The sequence below is a fragment of the Tyto alba genome, unplaced genomic scaffold (assembly GCF_018691265.1).
Source record: "Tyto alba isolate M040663 unplaced genomic scaffold, T.alba_DEE_v4.0 Super-Scaffold_42, whole genome shotgun sequence".
In the NCBI taxonomy this organism is placed as follows: domain Eukaryota; kingdom Metazoa; phylum Chordata; class Aves; order Strigiformes; family Tytonidae; genus Tyto; species Tyto alba.
Window position 1 is genome coordinate 30696874 of NW_024881318.1, and position 18917 is coordinate 30715790.

Sequence of the window (18917 nt, forward strand, 5' to 3'; positions counted from 1 at the left end):
AACTAATGCAACAGCTATCCGTCACCAGCAATGAGCTATATGCCAGTTTACATTAAATTTCCATTTTATTATTTATATGGTGAACATTTTGTTTTTAACTAATTAGCATGTAGTTTTTGTCAAATGATACATAAATGTACAGACAATCAGGAAGCATCATCACATTTTCCATCTTTCTGTTGTTCAGTTATTTGGCCCAGGGAGAGATGATACTAACACTTTTCCATTTCTGTCAGTTCCTTTGAAGATACCAAGACGTATCTCTCACCTAAGAAAAATAAGCAAAAAAAAAATCATCTTATTTGTTAGTGACTGTAAATTAATTTGCCTTTGTTGTTTTATTTACGCTATCTTTGCATCGTTCAGTTGCAGCTTCTTCTGCACCTGTATAGCAATAAAGCAACAAAATTTCCCTGAAGAAACACTGCTAGAAAAGTGTGTGGAGCCTCACTGGCCTGTGTGGGAGTCCATAGTTGTCAAGGCTTACTCATATCACTGACTGACTATATGCTGATATGTTAATGAGATCATGATTCTCAACACTTGTGATAGCAAGCAATATTACAGTACAGGCAGCAATACTGTCACACTGTGGTTTGGCTGCCCTTGTTCTGCACCAACTAGTCTTGCTGTACCACTGTCCTGATCCCCTCAATGGTCTCTCTCTTCTGAGACTGGGATGGTGTTACTTGCATGGCCCCTCTGCTCTGGGTGCACGTAAAAGCAAGCCATGCTGATATTTCTTTTCCCACACCTTCTGGTACTCTCCTGTCTTCCCAGCATGATGCCAGACTGATAGTGCAATCACTTGTGCCATGAAGGGGAATTAGGAGAGAAGAGTATTATGCTGGGCTGGTGGCTTTTGTGCCAAATGAAGTGGGGAAAATAAAGAATTCCCTTCCATCAGGAAGGAGGTAAAGTCCCCCCAGGGAAGCAGCTCAACTAGGGAGTAGGGTCTGATGGAGAAACATTCCTAAACTAACATACAACATTCCAAACTCCGCTGTCTTCTTTTCTTAATGGTCGTGTTGTATTATTACAGTTGTGGTTTCACAAAATGCTTTGTTGTGTAAACCATAAAAAAATTTCTGATAATATCGTCCTTCAGTAGCTCATCCTGAGCTCATTTTAAAAGGCTCCAATTTAGAGCTGCAAAGGCAGTGAATTTCAATGAACTATTGTGATTTTTGGTGGTAAAAGAGCAGCCAGTGATTATATACCCAGTTTCGATTCTGTGAGTTAAGGGTGGTATAGTAGGACAAGGCCATTACTTAGGTAATCATGCTTTACATCCTACTTCTAGATAAGATTCTGGAGTTCGTTGTGCATAAGCCTGGGATTTGAGCTATAAACTTTATACATGATAAAAAGTTGGTTCAAATTTTAGGTGCTGGCAGAGTCCTTTGAAACATATTCATGTTCTTAGTGGGTAGCATCTGTTAAACTGTTTTTATTTTGTGTTTATAATAACTGTGGTGTCCTTATTACTACTTTTTTTTAAAATTTTCTATAGGGCTTCAGTGGAATCTTTGAAAAAAAGAGCATCAAGGAAGCAATTAGTTAACCTTGCTTCTAGGCAAAAAGGTCTGTTGATTGTCTCCCAAACCCAGGAAAAATTAGTCCAGAAGATAAAAAATTACAGAAAAACAAAACAAGTGTCTGATGCATTGTGTTCAGAGAAGCAAAGCTCAAACTTAGTTATTTCCCATGGAAATGATAAAAGACAAAGTTCAACTGCTGATGAAATCATGTGTCTTGATGTAGTTACATTTGGTATGGGGCTTGGTGCCAGCGTGCCTAATGGAAACAGAGTAGAACCACATCTCTCTTCAGAAAATAGATTTTCAGCTCAGGAATGCAGCCAACATCCACACATCTGCTTTGATGAGAAAGGAGCAAATAAAGAAGCAATTAGAAGGAAAGAGGCTTCTGATCATGCTTTGGCATCTGAAAACAGTGTAAGAGAATATCCCTTCAACATGTCAAAGCTGACAAATGCTGTAGAAGTGGTGACGTTCTCTTCAGAACCTACTGTTTCCACTGCTAAAACAAAGCGCTCACAGCAAAAAGACATTGATTGTGTAGTAATTGCAGAACAAGGAAACAAGTCTTTATATCCCACTTCAGTGACCAGCGCTTTAAATGTTGTAGAACCCCAAAGTGCTGTTGTCAATAACAATGTCTGTCAACCAGGCAGTGACTGCCAGCAAGGTCTTACAGATGAGGATCTGCACAGATATGTAAATAAGAAAGAAGCTTTCAAGCAACGGCAGCAGCAACAAGTAATTTTGTCAACATCTACAAAGAACTTCCCAAATACTCTGCAGCAAATGATCTTTCCCAGTAGTAAGAACTCACTTAATACCAACTTGGTGCTTACAGATCATACCTCAAATACTGATTATCCTGTAAACCTCAGTGAGGAATCTTCCCAGAGCTACAGTAATCAGGAATGTGAGCAAAAACAAGTGAGGTATAGAAGAAAAAATAGCAAAAATCTTCAATTGATAGATCTACTTGAATTGGGAAGGATTAAGCCAGGAGAAAATGTCTTAGAATTCAAACTGCAGGTAATTGTTACAATATAATAATGTTAATATTAGCATAAAATGAAAAAAAAAAAACAAACACTAAAATGGGGAAACAACAGTTCTTATGGTTTAATCTGCATCTTCACCACTTAGTATTGAAAATTTTTATTCATTGGTTGCACATAGTATTTTATGAGTTTTAAAGGAAAATACTATGGATGCTGTCTTCTGCTAGGTCATAATTTTAACACCCAGAATATTGTATATGTAAAATCTGTCTTTAGCTTTGCATTATCAGTCTGTTAACATTTCCTATTGCTAGAAGCAGAGTGGATTTATTGGTTGGTCTACACTGTGTGATATCTGATTTTCATATTGGAAGGAGTGGGTATATTAAGGTTTTTATGACTTACTGTGATGGTGGGAAGCAACTATCAAGTCTCTTGAATAAAAAAATGAGACATGAAGGATTTCATAGTGCTGTGATAGACATGAATAAATGCAAAATTACTTTCCAGCGGGTTCTATAGTTTACAGTCTGGTATGAACCATATTTGGCAAAAAAAAAAAACAAAACAAACTCTTTTTTTTTTAATACAAAAGCATGTCCCTGTGCCTCCAAATACAGAGCAGATTTTCAAGGCAGCTGCCAGGGAACTGGCATGGTATTGAGCAAATGATGAGATTATTGACTGAATTCCTAGCTGCAAGCTAGTTAATTTCCAGGGAAACATATTGATGAAAACATGAAAGGTTCTTTTCAGCCAACTCACCAGGTCTAGTTAATGTAGAAAAGACTCCTTTTTCTTCACCTATAATCTGCTCAGAATTGCTTCTCTGCTTAGAGAGGCCATTTCATGTCATCTTGCATTTTGTAACATAAGGCAGTGTGAGTAAGTCAGAGGTCTCTGTTGGGCCATGTCATAGGTGTGTATATATATATGTTTCTTTAAAGGACGTGTAATATTCCTCTAAACCTCAAGACGACTAAATGGAAGGAAGAGGAACTCCATATGCTTACTATCATTTCTGAAGACTGTTTTATGTGATACCAGCTTGATGCATGTGGATCTTTAGGAATTATAACCCTGTATTGAAATGTTTATGTTTGCAGTGTAGAGAAGTAGTAAATTTTACTAGACTTAAAATGACACTTATTTATGTCATGGAAGATAATGCTATAAAGATCAAAGTTAGAAGCCAGTGTTTGTTGCATTACAAAGAGAAGAGGATCAGTAAAGTTTCCTTCTTTCTCATTATAGTGATGTACTTGGTAACAACATACAGCTAGTACATAGTCCTTACTTAAGGTTAGCTTTGGGCAGGCAGAATGCAGTTTTTGAATGCTGTTGACCTGAAGTGTGAAACTGTGAACTGCATTGAGTGTCCATCAAAACATTTGGGTTAAACATCTTAATTTAGATTCTTATAGACACCCCAAGCCAGTGGATATGGTAGGAGGTGGTTCAGTATTTGCTGGTGGATCATTCTCTTGCTCTGATTGTTTAACGTCACACATGCTAAGCAACCTTACTAAATTCTAACACAGTTTATCATCAGCTAATTTTTGCATTATTTAGCTGTGTTAGCCTGAGACCAGTATAACAAAACCATAATTGACTGAACTATAAACAACTATAAGCCATGCTTCTGAAGGTGCATATATGTTTGTAGAACTGGGCTGCTTCAGCATTATCAGAGAGGCAGTAAGAATAAGTTCCTTTATATTTCATTTTGCAAAAAATAAGGCTGCCATGTTCCTCCTAAAACATGTAAGTGATGTCCGTTGACATAAGTGAAGTTTCTATGCAGATACGTTTCATCTTTGAATCATTGCTGGAATTTCACTGACATGCATTTTTTCCACACGTGTGAGGCAGATTGCATTTGAGTAACAGTTTCTTGTTGCACTGACTTGCCTCCTGTGAGTTCCTGAGTTCACTGTTGCAAATTAGTTTATTCACAGTCTTGTTATGTCTAAGAGGAACTACAATTCTGACAAACGCACATAGGGAAATTTGTCCTCTGACAGTGGTGTATATGTAGCAAAACCTGGTGGAACTAATCATCTGATTTTACGTAATACAGTGTATGAAAGTGGCATTAAATTTTTGAACTTTTTTCAGAGAAAACCAAAATTAGCTGCAATTCTTCAGCTATATTGTTCTTCAGCATTTTTTAATGTTTTAAGGATGTTAATTGAGATTTGTTAATTTGTGAGTTGAAAATTATTTCTTAATCTTTCTTTTTTTAGGAATTTAGTTATAAGGCCACGCTCTTAAACAGTGGCAAGATCAGAACCAGTAAGAGACAAATACTGTGTAATCCCATTCAGTGGGTTAAAGACCTACTAGGAAATGATATTTCTGTGACACGGAAGTATGTGTGGAATAAGGTAGGCCTGGTTTTACTCCCAAAATTATCAATAATAAATGGCAATTAACAAATTTCATAAATCTGTATCTCTACTGTTCTAAAAGCAAAAGTGAGTACAAGCCTGAACTTTAAAAGTCTTCTTACACTTAATGCAGAAGTGGCAAAGAAAGATCTACATAGCTGTAGCTGTACAGTGGTGAATTAGGCATGAGTGCTGAGAAAACAGATTGCCCACTCTGTAAGCTATCAGTGCTTTGAAAGAGTAGTTTTAAAGATGGTTAAGAGACTGACAGAAAAAGCTGAAAGGTAGTTAGCTGAAAGGAGCAAGCTTATTGAAATATCAGTGTGTCAGGGACAAATGTTGCAAAAATACTGGCAGTTTAGAGGGCTTTGCAGATGCGTTGTATTATGCTTTTTTTTTCATTTAGAATTCAAATTAGCAGAATTTCTGCTCGATCTTGACAGACACAGATTAGACTGTTAAGAGCATAAATTCATTTTTATAAAACAAGTGAAATTATTACACCTATCAGAAAAAAAAAAATAAATAAAATTACCAGTTATCCATTTAGATTTGTTTGTACAGGTTACATATCTTGGGACACAGCTGTCAAAATTTCTTTTTGAAGAAGCGTCAGTTTATAGTGACCTGGAATTACCATCACAAGAAAGAGAGACTACTTCGGGTATGTGCCACTTAAAATCTAATATTCACCATGTCTGAAAGCAGCATAAATTGATTTCTAAAAAGCTTAAATTCCAAAATTCCTCTGTTGCTTTCTGCTTTTTTTCTGGGTTGTATGCTTATCACAGATCCTGGGCTTGAAAAATAAATAGTGCCAGAACTTATATATGATCTTTAAAGAAATAAGTTTCTTTCCATCCATAAATTGGTTGTGTGAAGAGAATAATTACAAATTACTTGGTTGCTATGTAAAAAATATTTATGTAACATTTTACAATAGAAATGTTTAATATATAGTGAAGTTTTTAATAAGCTAATTTAATCCTTTTTTATTCTGTTGGAAACACTAACATAAGTTTTAATCGCATGTACATCTTAAAATCGCATTAAATAATCTGTGTTGCTGGAAATCCCAGTATGCCCAAGCAACGATAATAACTAGGGGGATATTTTATTCTCTAAAAATAAACAGTCATCAGAAACAGAGTGCAATGGTATGACAAAATGACATTGAACAATTTTTTTAGAACTGCCTGGAAGACTTAAGAACTTCAGCCTACTTTTGATAAGTAATATGTTCCCAGGGAAACCCAAGTCCCTTTGACAGACAGTTGCACTTGGAGTCTGAAAAGCTTTTGGGTTTTTTGGTTGCTTCTATGAATTTGATAAGACACTGCACCTCATGTGAATTGGGATACCAGGCTTAGTCTGTTCTTAACATACTAAAAATAAATTAAAAGATAATTATTTAACTGATTTGATATTCAGACTACCATGTTCTGCTGGTAATTGCTTCAGGCAAAGAATATCCAGATGGTGAGTTTACATTGCCCTGCTTTAGTAACTTAAGTTTATACAAGGTACAAGTGACCTAAAAATGGATTTACTCTCCTAACCTTTTAATAGGCTTTTGAATATTTCACTAGTTATTGTAAATTATTCCTCTTGAGGAAAGTTTATTATAAACATTGTAACTTCTAAAACAGAGAAATCTACGTATTCAAAAAATACACTTGACAAAGAAAAATCAGCCTGAAGATCAGCAAGTGTTTTTTTTCCCCCCATTTTTCACAAATAGCCCAGGGTAACCTGGGAAAGAGTATTTAAAGAAGTTTTATTGTCACATGTAATTTAAGATCACCATAATACCTAACCATTAGCCCTAGGCGAGAAGTTGAGGGAGGCAAAGCTGAAATACTCTCCATTGCAGTTCCATTTCAGATACTGTATGGCCAGATAGATAGTAGGAAATTAAACAGTGCCTTAAATCATTCCAGAAAAGGATTAAACCTGCTCTATTGTATTATGAGAACAGCTGGGGGCATTGAGCAGCTCTCAAATGGTTTCCAGTCCCAGTTCAGTACTTAGTTGTTCCAAGGGCTGCTTCCAACAGGCACTTTGCCTGCAGCCAGCCCACTCAAAACACCAGAAAGTTTGCTGTTGTGGATGTGAGCTATTCACAGTGCCACTTGCCTGGGGATGTTCTCAGACACTCTCTTATCTTTCTAATATACTTACAGCCTGTGTGTATTTTGTAGTAGACATTTATCCTGCTTTAGTAAGCACTCAATCTTTTTTTTTTTTTACTGTATTAATGATTTTTTTTTCTATGAATCCCAGAGCATCATTAAAAAAGAAGTCTGGGGCCTGATAATTTGACCGTTTTTGAAGGAGAATGCTATGATTTTAAATACCCCTCCACCACATTCCTTCCAGCTTCCCATGTCTTATCTCAGGGATCACTGAGCTACTGTATGAAGAGTATGGGGGAAGTGGGAGGAAAATGATACAGGCAGTGGATGTATCTCGCCATCTTTAACAGAAAGAAGCAGCTACCACTGAATTTTGTATAGAGCCCAATTTAGGAAGCATGTCCGAAGAACCTTTACCAAATCAAGGTCCCTAGGCAAGACAGATGAAAGGAATTGCTGTATTGTGGCTGCCAGCATAATAAATGTCCCAGCTTTTCAACCTGGTTGAGATTAAGGTGCTTCAAGGTTTGTACAGCAGCAGATTTTTGTGTATCTAAGGAATGCTAATGCAAAAAACTTGAAGATCCCATGAAATAAAGCAGTCCCAGAGCAAAGCAGGTATTTAACAGAAGCTTTAAAGATTGCAGTTTTGGAATTAGTCATATAATCCCAACTAAATTTCACTTTATGTCCCTTCTTTGTGTCTGAGCTTTTAGTCTCTTCTAGGGTCATGATAACAGGAAGGCATCAGTTACTGTATTCAAGTCTGAGTGAGAACTCAAAATTAAGAAAATAAACAGTACTTTTAGACTATATATATACAGGAAAACAGAAGAAACAGTGATTATATAGCTTGGAATTTATTCCTCTGTGCTTTCTGATACATATAATGATGACATAATGTTTGCTAAAAATGACCAAAGATAACAGAGATTCAGAAGCAAATGTCAGCTGAAGAGCAGATGTTAGTTGCAGCGCAGATGTTGGTGTTAGATATTTCACATTGAAATTCCAGCAAAGTGGCTTAAAATAAAAGCATATCCAGTTGTTATGGTAAGTGTGATATGTACATTCATTTTGCAGATTGCTATTTCAGGAAGATGGTCTTTGGAAAATGATGTGACTAGTGCAATTCTTTTGCTCTGGCAATCCTTTATTGCCTTTAATAACCATTAGCCACCTGTAAAGATTAGAACCAGTCTTGCTCACCTTTAGTTTATGAAAGACTCCAAAGTTCTGTGGAATAAGGAGTTTTTTCAGGGGAATCCAGATGATTTCTTAGTGGCTGAACCATGGGAGCTGTTTCAGAAGGTTTATGTTATTGTTACTTCAGGTATCTAGCATGAAGTCAGCAGCTGAGCTCAATCAGGTTGCATGAAAGCAAATGAGAATAGTTTTGATGTGATCATATAGGATACTGTATGTTTCTGTTTTCCTTGGGATAGGCAATGAAACATATATATATATATTTAGTAGGCTACTTTTCAAGTTAGATTTACATGGCATCTAATATAATTTTGCCAAGAAAGATACATATTTTGAAAAAAGATAATGTCTCAGTCATCTTACAGCAGCTACATCTGGGCTGGTAAACAATCAGAGGAAAGTCTGCCCTTACATGTGTTAAGTGGTAAAAGGCTAAGTGAAAATTTCAGCATTTACCTTTAAGAAAAATAAAAAGTGTAACTACTCTGTGCACTAAACCATTAAACCACCAGCATTAAATGATACTGCTTGTTCTTAGAACAAAGTTGTCTTGATCTTTTTATGCTCTCAGGAAGAAATTTTATCATGAGGGACCCCAGAAACTACAACAAGCACCATCAGAGTCCTGGCACTGTCTCTATTGCTCAGGCTTTTGGGAGCTTTGACCTGAGCAATATGCAGCCAAAAACTCCATCCTTGAAACAAACAGAAGTTGTGAAAACATTGCTATGCGCTGAAAGAGAAGCAGCTGTTACCAGGGAATTTAAGATGTTTTTCAGCTGTCTGAAAAACGTGATGGTGGGTGCAAGGGCTATACAAGAGATAGAAAAGGAAAAAGAAAGTAGGTGGCGTGGAATTGATTTGTCTGTGGGAGGGAAAGAGTTCTGGGGAAAAATGATGACTCTGCTGATGGGTTGGATTGATCTAAGTGACCCAATAATTAAGTTTTTCAGAGCTTGGTATGTTTGACTCTCCTGTGTCCAAATTAGAAACATTTTGTTATTTTGATATAGTTAACAACATAACTCCACATCATTTTAAGTACGCAGTTAAATGTCTCCATGAAATAATAGCATAGACAAATGTCTTATGGATTTAGGTGGCGAAATATGATACAAAAGCACTGCTGAATAATTTCATGTAATCTAATTCAAAGAGAAAAGTGGAAATGTTCCTGAAGATGCACTGATCTTTGTGGAATTGACTGAACTGTGTTTTCAGTATTCAGTATTGCATTTTTATGTTGATTGCACATTAAAACCTACCAGTAATATTCATACAACTTGAACAGTGTCTACTGCACTTTGACCTAGTATTTTTGCATCTACGACTTTTCATTACATTGCAGAGGGGTGACCCTGACTGACCACAGCACACAGTCAGAGAGGTAAACTTAAACTCCTACTGTGCCCAATGTCAGGTAACACTCTGCACTGAAGTGGGTAACAGTGCTAAGTCAGGTCTGCTGTGGGAGACAGTAAGAAGCAAATCAGAGAGGAGGTGCCTACTCAGTGTCAGCCCTTGTAAACTGAAAGTGTATCCACACTATAAAGCAATTCTTTTTGCTTCTGCAAGTTTGTACAAAGGCCCTGCAGCTATAGTGCAAAGGATTAAATAAAGCATGGAGCTGAGAATCCTTTGCAGAAAATGCTTTGTTATCCCACTGCTTTTTATTTATTTGTTTGTTTGTTTATTTAATTATTTAATTATTTAAATAGAAGCAAGTAAACTTAGTATCTTAAATGCCAGGGCAGAATTTGGAGGTAGGTGGTCTTTAAAGTTACAAAAAACAGATTGTGTAGTAGGTTGTATTCACATTTATGTATCAAAAACTCAGGTTGAACTGCCTTTGATATGAATTTAAAAGTTACATATGTTATGGCTCAGAGGAGTTATTCTCTGCTGAACTTAAGAACAGCCACACTGGTGTTTTCTCAAATATAGTTACTACTTGTAGTTCTGCTTACCAAGATGATGGTCTTGTAGCACGCATAATCCTTATCACCCTATTATCTGAGTGCTCAGTCCTGTGTGGGAACTGTTATGGCAAGAGTGTGGAGTCGTTCTGTATCAAAGGTAACTGCTAATAGACAGTGGGGATTATACAAAGTTAAAATTCATAATACCATAAACGTTTATATAATAAATCAATAAATTGGAAATGTACATAAATGTTCTTCCATATATACATTTTTGTTTATATCTACTACAACTACCCTGTTAACAGAAGGAAGAAACTACTTAACATGTAGTATAATCCTCAAAAAATAAAACCACCAGCACAGTTTCCACACCTCTAGTTTGTAGAACTCAAATCTTTTGCATCCAGTTCTGTGGAAAAGCCTTTCAGGTTTCATAGTCTGACAAAAAATATTTTTGAAAGCAGACTATGATAAGCAAACTCCTACTAAAGAAGGAAATGTCTTTAAAAAAAAGTGTCTTGGGATGAGTATTTACTTGAGTCTCTTAAATGAAGCTTTGGAAATAGCATGAGAAGCACCATAGCCCATAGATGGCTGTATTTATTTGCACTCTGCATTTTTTTCAGAGGAGCCAGGCAGATACAGAATGCCATTGCCGCTTTACCTCATGCTAAGTAAATTCTGAATGTAAAGTTCAGCTGTATAAATTGGTTTTTAACTAGTTTATTTTTGGGATTTCGCTAGTCCTGAAAGATGATAGGAGAATAGTTAATTTCAGTTTTCTTGCTAGTCAATCTTACCTTTTTGTCTTGTGCACCAGCACAAAGTTGTGGTGCTGAAACTGCTGACTTGTCAGGATAATATTTAAATCCAAGTGAATTGCTCCAATAGAATGAAACCAAGCTATTAACTATTTCAGTACCTCTTGGATAGGTGTAAAATTGAGCTACTAGTAAACATTGCATGTGCATATTTGCAAGAATATCCCCTTAGGCTTCAAATTGTAAACTCCTCGGAGGAGGGATTTCATATGTGTCTTTGAACTGGTTGAAGATACTGCTTTGATATTAGTCCAAACAACAAATCTATCCTATTGTGGTATGTTTTTCATGCAATATGTTTAAAGCTCTGTTTAATTATAATGCAAAGAAATGTTATTTGTTCTTGAAAGCTTGCAATATATTTAGTCCTGCACAGTGCTCCAGTTCAGAGCCCCAGATTCTGCTTAGGCTCAGATAATTATGGCAAAAACTACTTTCACAGGAAAACTATACTATTCTTATCTTCATGCTTTTGGAGGAAAGCTGGAAAAGGTTATGACTGTCATTTAGTGATTGAAAAGATGTAAACTGAGAACCCTGAGTTTATTTATATTTTTTATCAAAACTTAAAGGAGCTCGATTCTGTATATCTGAATTTTTTGGACTGGGTATTATTGACATAGTGGCTCATCGTCACCATCAATAATGGTGATAATAATATGCAAGAGGAGAAGTACTTGGAAGTGTTAAAAAAAAAAACAACAAACAAATCACAAAAAAATCCCACCAAAACAAAAACCCCAGAATAAGAAAACCTTACTGTGTAATATATGTGTTTTCCTTGTTACCTATAGCAGAATATTCATCAACCACACAATATCTCCATTTATGTGACTGTAAAGGACAGGGAGGTGAACTATATATTCTTTGTATTTTGTGCTTGGAAAGCAAAATGAGATTGTAGGCAAATACTTATATCCATAACCTTTTCCTATCTCGGAGGTATCTCAGGGTGCAGCTATTAAACCGTTTTCCTTATGGGTTGCAGACAAAATATGTAAAAGTGTTTTCCAGTGCTTTAAAGTTTCAGGCATTTGCTTTAGGTACTTACATACTTTACAAAGAAGCACATAGTTCTGTCAGCAGAATTTACAAAGATATATTTTCCAGTAACTTTGCATACCATGACTAAAGTATAGGCTTCCTACATCTGCACACTCTTCCTTTCCAAAATCCTCTACCTGCTCTTATTTGACTACCAGCAAAGTAGAAGGTAGAATGTCACATGGTTGACTCAGAGTTGAGCTATATGGCCAGCAAGAGCAAAACAAAATGCACTTTTTAGGAGGCCAAAAAGGGGGAAAAGAAGAAAAAACAAAACAAACAAACAAAAAAAAACCCAAAAACAAACAAAAAAAAAACCAAACAAAAACAAACAAACAAACAAACCAAACAGCTCTCAAGAACTATGTGCCACGGAAGACAATTCTGAGAATTCAAAGTCTGTATTTATTATCTGTTAGTCAGATTTTCCTGAAACTGGCAAGTCATTTCAGAAGTAACGGTGACAGTGTGATTGTGCAGAACCATAGACTTACGTAGGTTAGGGGGGGCCTCTGGATGTCTTTAGTCCAACCTCCTGTTCAAAGTAGAACTAGCTTCCAAGTTAGATAATGTTGTTCAGTGCCCTGTCCAGTCAAATTCTGAATATCTTCAGGATGGACATTCCACAACACATCTGTACAATGTGTTTGTGTTCTTAACCATTTTCATGGTGAATTTTTTCCTCATATATCTACTTGGAATCTTGCTTGTTAAAATTTGTAACCATTGCCTCTTTTTGTTGTGTACAGAAACCTTGTTTCCTTAAGAGTCCTGGATAAGAGTCAGGATCTTTAAACACTGCCTTCCTGGCCTTTTTACTGTGTAAAACAAGTTGTACAATAAATCCTTTGATAACTGACCCATCTTCTTAATTCATCAGCTGGTGTTCTAAGACCCATCTTCTTAATTCATCTGCTTTGGTGGTCCCTTGGAGACTGAGAGAAGACTAAGACAAACAGAACTGTTGTAGATAATTGTCCTAGAACACATCTATCTTTTCTTACATTACTTATGAAAGCAATACGTGAAAGGCAATGTGATAAACAGCAAACTTCAAGAGGCAGTGGCTTCAGCTACTGCTTTCCTTGAAACAGGGAAGACAGATGTTTTTGACACCACACTCTGGTAATGTCAAATGAAAGCATTTAAGAGGCTACTTCATGATGTTTACCTTGGTGAACATTCCGATTATATCACATTTTTATATATATATATATATTTTTTTTTTAGCAGTAACTTTTAACAAAGTTGGGACAAAGCTTCTAAACAAAACAATTCAGTCTTTAAACTACCACATGATAATAGTCCAGGAGAAGGCTCTAGAAGTTGTTCTGGGGCTGTACATAAAATCCACCAAATGAGTCACAGCTCCTGTAGATTTTGCCAGTGCCTGAAATACAAGAGCTATTGTTTTTTCTATCAAATAGCTGTTCTGACCTGACTGAAACTTGATTTATACTTTGTCTTCTGTTTCTTCCAATCAGCATCTCTGTGTGCTATAATCTGCAAGAATTTTAAAGTGTTCTGGTTTTAATTACCCAAGGTTAGCCCTAGAACTGCTTTTTATCCACTATCTTGACACATTAAATTCAGGTTTTCTAAAACAGTTAGAAATAATCTTAGAGAACTGTGTGTTTTCCTTCCAAAGGAGTATACAAGTGAATCATTATATAATCAAGTATATAATAATAACTCAATAAGTATTAAAAAAAAGAAACATATGGTATGGAAGATGCACCCTTCTAGTTATACCAAGAAATAGTCATCTATGAATTGTTTTAAAGCAATCTTAGTACCTTTTAATAAAGGATACTAGTGTATGCATTTGTTGTTCTTGAACTCAAACTTGTTAATTTGGTATTTAAATAGAGTGCTTAACTTAATCAAGAAACTAAAAGGCCATCTGGACAGCTGTATAAAAATATTTGTGTGAAAACAATGGAATCAGCAATTATGTTTTATTTTTAAAGCACTTATTTTTATTTCTTTATAAATTCAATCTTGAATATAGATTCTTTTGTGGGAGGCTGTATACATTTCCCAGTTGGTATTTTCATGTTAATTGTATCTCTCTTACCTTTTGAGGAAAAAAATCACGTTACAGCTATACCAAAGAATGTAAGAGTCACTGAGATTTAAATTATTCTCTTTTCTCTGGTAGGTCCTTGTAACATGGCTGGATTTCTGTATTAGATTGGAGGTTTTGAGTTCCCCACTTTACTAAATAAAAAACTTAACAATATCTTAATACACCAATCCAAGGACCCGGAAGAATAATAATTCAGAATTTATCGTATTATATAAAGTATTTGTTACTGGCTGACAGGCGTATGCCCAGTGTATCTAGAAGAAGAGAAAAAACAGTTACCATTTAAGATTATGATGTAGGCAAAAGTTTTAAGGAGGAATAATATGTTGTATTTATATCACTTCGGTATGCTTGCAAGGAAGCTATGAAGTATTACATTAAATTGTACATTTTTCATACATGTAGAAACAGAAAGATTTACTATTAACAGTATCTCTCAAAAAAGTATGACATCTTCAGGTCTGTGTTGTGGGAACAATACTTTCTGCCACATTAAACAAACTAATTAAAGAGATTTCAGCATAAACCTCGAAACTGATGCTTTAGAACGAAAGGTATGAATTCTTGATCTTTAATCATATCTGCAAGTCCTTTTTCCATGCAGATACAGAGAAAAGAAAGACCACTGTTAGAAAATACTTTCAAAAGTATTCTAGATACCTAACCTTTTTTCTGCTTTGTGATACTGCTCTGGCCAGTCTCACTGGAGGACAAAAAGAAAGAATGAACTTCTGAGGAATGCTATTCTTTATGGAGTGGAGGAAGAAATGTTACTTTCTCAAATCTCACATTTTATCTAGAAGCAACAGAATAGAATAATGAATTGTGAAAGTATGAATTAAGTTCCACATTGTTGCTATACAAATTCTCTTTATAGGCAAATGATGAACTGAACCTACAGACCATCCATGTGAGTCGTGAGTCATGTCCGATCTGTGGGGGAAAGAACTGTAGGCTGAGGGACCATCATAAGGTGCTCTATGTCATTCTGGCCTTGTTGTAGCTGTGCTATAGAGTATCTGGTCATTATAGTCAATTAGGTAGCTTCCAAACTGAAATGATCCATTTATTTCATAAGATGTTATAAATAACCTTCGATTTTTTTTCAAAGGATTGTAACTACCAATGCAAAAAATGCAACATGCATAATTTAGGATCACTTGATAAATCGATTGTTGGGGAAAAAGTACTTTCAAAATCAGGCAGGGAATGGGGGTGGGGGTGGAGTGTAGGCACAGAGGACCCCAAAGCAGTTAGCCAAAATCACTGCAAGCCTGTATCTTTTAGGGGATGGATACCTTAAGTTCAGGTGTCTGACTGTTAGAAGATCACTCCTTACTGATTGGTTTGTAAAGGCAGAGACCTTGGACTCCAGCATTCACAGGATGAAAAAAGAATTAAGATCTCTATCATATGAAGTGAATCAAGAACTGTGGAGAGACCTGGAAAAAAGCAAAGGCATTCTGAGGGGAAAAAAAAAAAAAAATACCAGGAAATCATTGTATTTTGTTGTAGAAAGATCTAGTCTTGCAATCTGTCCAGACATCTCTTTGTCCAAGATACCAGGTCTTGATCAGCTGAAATAAAAGTTATTTTAAAATTACCACTAGCACGGGCAGTATTCATGTGCTTCAGTTCAGTAGCAACCTTTTAAACAGTCAGAAGATCCAAAAATTTTGTTTATGCGAGGCACTGGCTGTCATTTCCATTCTTAGTTGGAATGGACAAAGCCTGTCGGGACTCCTGGGCTGTGACTGGTCTTCTCTGTATCTAAGTTCTTGAGAGAAGTGTGGATAAGGCCCAGGAAACTCAAAATCTCTTAAAACGGGTTTTTGTTCTAAATACTCACTTGTGGCACTCTAGATCAAATGCTGTCACCTCTAAGTGTGTTGTTCTTAGATCTTCTCTTTGCTTAAACATTCGTAGGCCACGTCTAGACTAGCTGCACTGAACCAGATCCATTTGAATCATAACATCTCCTGTGACTTTGCCTCAGATGCTTCATATCGGTTCATCTTTCCCTCAGATGTGATAATTTTACCTGTTTTACAGAAATATTGAAAATGGATTTACTGATAACTGTGAATTGACTCAAATATGTTGCTTAAACTGCAAGAGCATTTAAATTTCTTTTACAAATAATTTGCACAAATGAAATACCTATAAAATGCTTAACCATATCTCTGGATGGTGCTGGCACTTTCTTGCTTGGAAAAAGTAAGGAGAATACTGGTGGGATAGCCATTTTTAAAAACTGGTATTTCAGGGGCTATTTTAATGATCAGAGAATGGTGACTCTGCACAGGAGTGGCCATCTTTGGTGACAAACCTTTATGCAACTGGAGATTCTGATCTAACATTTATATAGTTGCACCACTAACGGGAATTCTCCTTAAATACAATTTTCAGGTTCTTAGAAGCCACAGAGACAAGGTCTTGTAAACCATAATAAAATGTAAGCACAGGTTGAAAAACATTCAGAATGGTTTCAGAACTGTAAGGTTAAAATAGATGCCAATAGAGACAGGAAAGCTATAGGCAAACGGGATGGAAAAAGTATCAAGAGACATCATGTTTTCCACAGATTTATGGAAAAATAAGCTTATTGCATGTTGATGCTGATTGATACTTTATGTTGTAGTTCATGAAAACGGCAGAAAATGGAGAGCATCTAACAGAAGAGCAGGGGTAGGAAAGCAGAGAAGGACCCTGCCTCTGTGTGTGTCTCTTACCTTACTAAGCTTTCTTCTGTACCCAAGGCACTAAGATGAGTTTTGGATAGCAGTATGGGAGCCTTTCTCTACTGCTTACAGCTTGTAAGCTGCTGGTATTTTGTAACAGGATGAGAGTTAACATAGCAAAAGGGAGAAAGGAAACATCAAAGTGGGTACTAAAGGATTAAAAATAATAGTAAGTAAAGGGAGAGAGAAAAGGGGGAAAGAATTGAGAAATTAAAATTGAGAAGAACATTAGTCATCTGTGTCAGAATATGGAGGAAGAAACACAGGGAATAAATGTTCAAATACTGATCCATCCCTACTGAGAAAAAAGATGATTGTCTATGGATATAGAAACTTCAATATCAAACACTGATGTCAGAACTGGGGAGGACGGCTTTGGGATGTATAAGTTACTGTACTTTTGCTAACAGTTGACTGTTACCTAAAACTACTGAAAAGCAGAAATTAGAGAGTAGAGGATTTAATTATTCACTCGGGTAAAATTGTATTTATGCTAGAATGCTGATATTTAATGTACGAAATCCTACCTAATCCAATAGCTAAAACATTAATTTGACGCAAAGGAATCAATAAAGCAAGCTGTCAGCTGCTGAAAAAGGTTATTTTAATAGATTTATTATGTCATATCTTTATTACACTTTCAAAACTGAGGTGGAGATTTTTAGTAAATAGCTTAGAATATTGTGGTGAGAGTGCTGGGAGGAGCATTTCCAAAGTAATAAAGGAATGTCTTTTCTCCAATTATGGTCCCTCAAAATGGGATGTTAAATGAACTTCAGACTTTGCCAAGAAATTTTCCTGTACATACATACAAAATGTGGATATTTCAGAATGAAAAAGCTTTTTTCAGCAAATCAAAACAGGTTGAAGTCATGTACGCCCTGTCATTATTGACAATGTTTCAGCTCAGCTTCTGCCAGTTCATTTTATAAAAAATTTCCCAGACTTAATTTTAAGGTGTTTTTTTACCTGAAGGTGTCCTTAAAACTATTTTGTGAGTTCCCATCCAAGCATTCCTGCTTCTGCCCTTTGAAATATCACTTCTAGCTGAGTGCATAAGCTGACTTCCTTTGTTGTGACTGACCACTGCTCCATAAGTGATAAAGACTATGTAAGGAGCATTGTGGTGTAACGTCTCGGGTGCACCGCGCATTCAGCCTGCCCATCTTTGCTGTAGTCGAAGATATTTAAATATACTGTAGACATCAGATCGTGCTTTTTGTTTCATTGTGTACTGTGGTATGGCATGAGCATGCTGAAGAGGGTGTCAGAAAATGCAGTCCTATTCTCACTGCAGTCAGAAGTTCTTCTGTGGATGTCCAGGGTGCGGAACAACATGCATCCTCATGCACAGGACTCTGTTTTTATGTTTCTGAACGCAGACCGCTCACTGTTAGTAGCAGTTTGTCACTTTGCTGCTTTGGGTTTTGAGCTCCTGGAAATCAGGAAATGGCAGGGAAATCCTCACCAAAACATGGTGTGAAAAGTTCTAATACCTATAAGGTACACGTAGCATTGGGACCTCCCAGTGCTGTCAGTTCAGTGAATATATGTTGCATTTTGGAATTGGTATAGGTGACACAACTGGAAAACTGTGGTAACAGAGAAAGGTAAACTCTTGAGATGGCACATGGTATCCCAGAAGTAAGTGCAAGCTAAATGACCAACTGGTGTCACTTCAACCATACTTTCTCTGCATTTTGACAAGGATTTATCTTGACTGATCTAATCTGCCTGAAATACCTGTCCTGTTTTGCTTCTTGGGACACTTGAATAGTGTCTAAATGCTGGGTTTGCTTGTTTTGTTGTTATTTTTTTTTTTAAAAAAAAAGCAGAGACCATCCTTACTTCCATGACAACCCTCCCTCTCTTGGTAATACCTGCTGCATGTGATGGTTCTACACTCACTGGAAGTTTCTGTGTGGGGCTGGTTGTGGGAGCTCAGCAGCTCTGATATTTTGTGCAAGGGTACTGAAGGGAGAAAGCAGAGGAAGGATAAACAGAAGCAACTAACTCTGAAGACCATAGTT

At 36.3% G+C, this 18917-nt stretch overlaps 1 protein-coding gene across 1 annotated transcript in view; it reads left to right on the forward strand.

Annotated features, from left to right (window-relative positions):
- The window catches only part of ANKRD31 (ankyrin repeat domain 31), a 72168-nt gene that overhangs the window by 50916 nt on the left and 2335 nt on the right, over positions 1 to 18917 (forward strand). Inside the window, exons 19-21 of the mRNA XM_032986254.2 lie at positions 1514 to 2570; positions 4786 to 4926; positions 5494 to 5593. Coding sequence (XP_032842145.2) covers positions 1514 to 2570; positions 4786 to 4926; positions 5494 to 5593 — 1298 coding nt within the window. The remainder of the gene's footprint in view (positions 1 to 1513; positions 2571 to 4785; positions 4927 to 5493; positions 5594 to 18917) is intronic.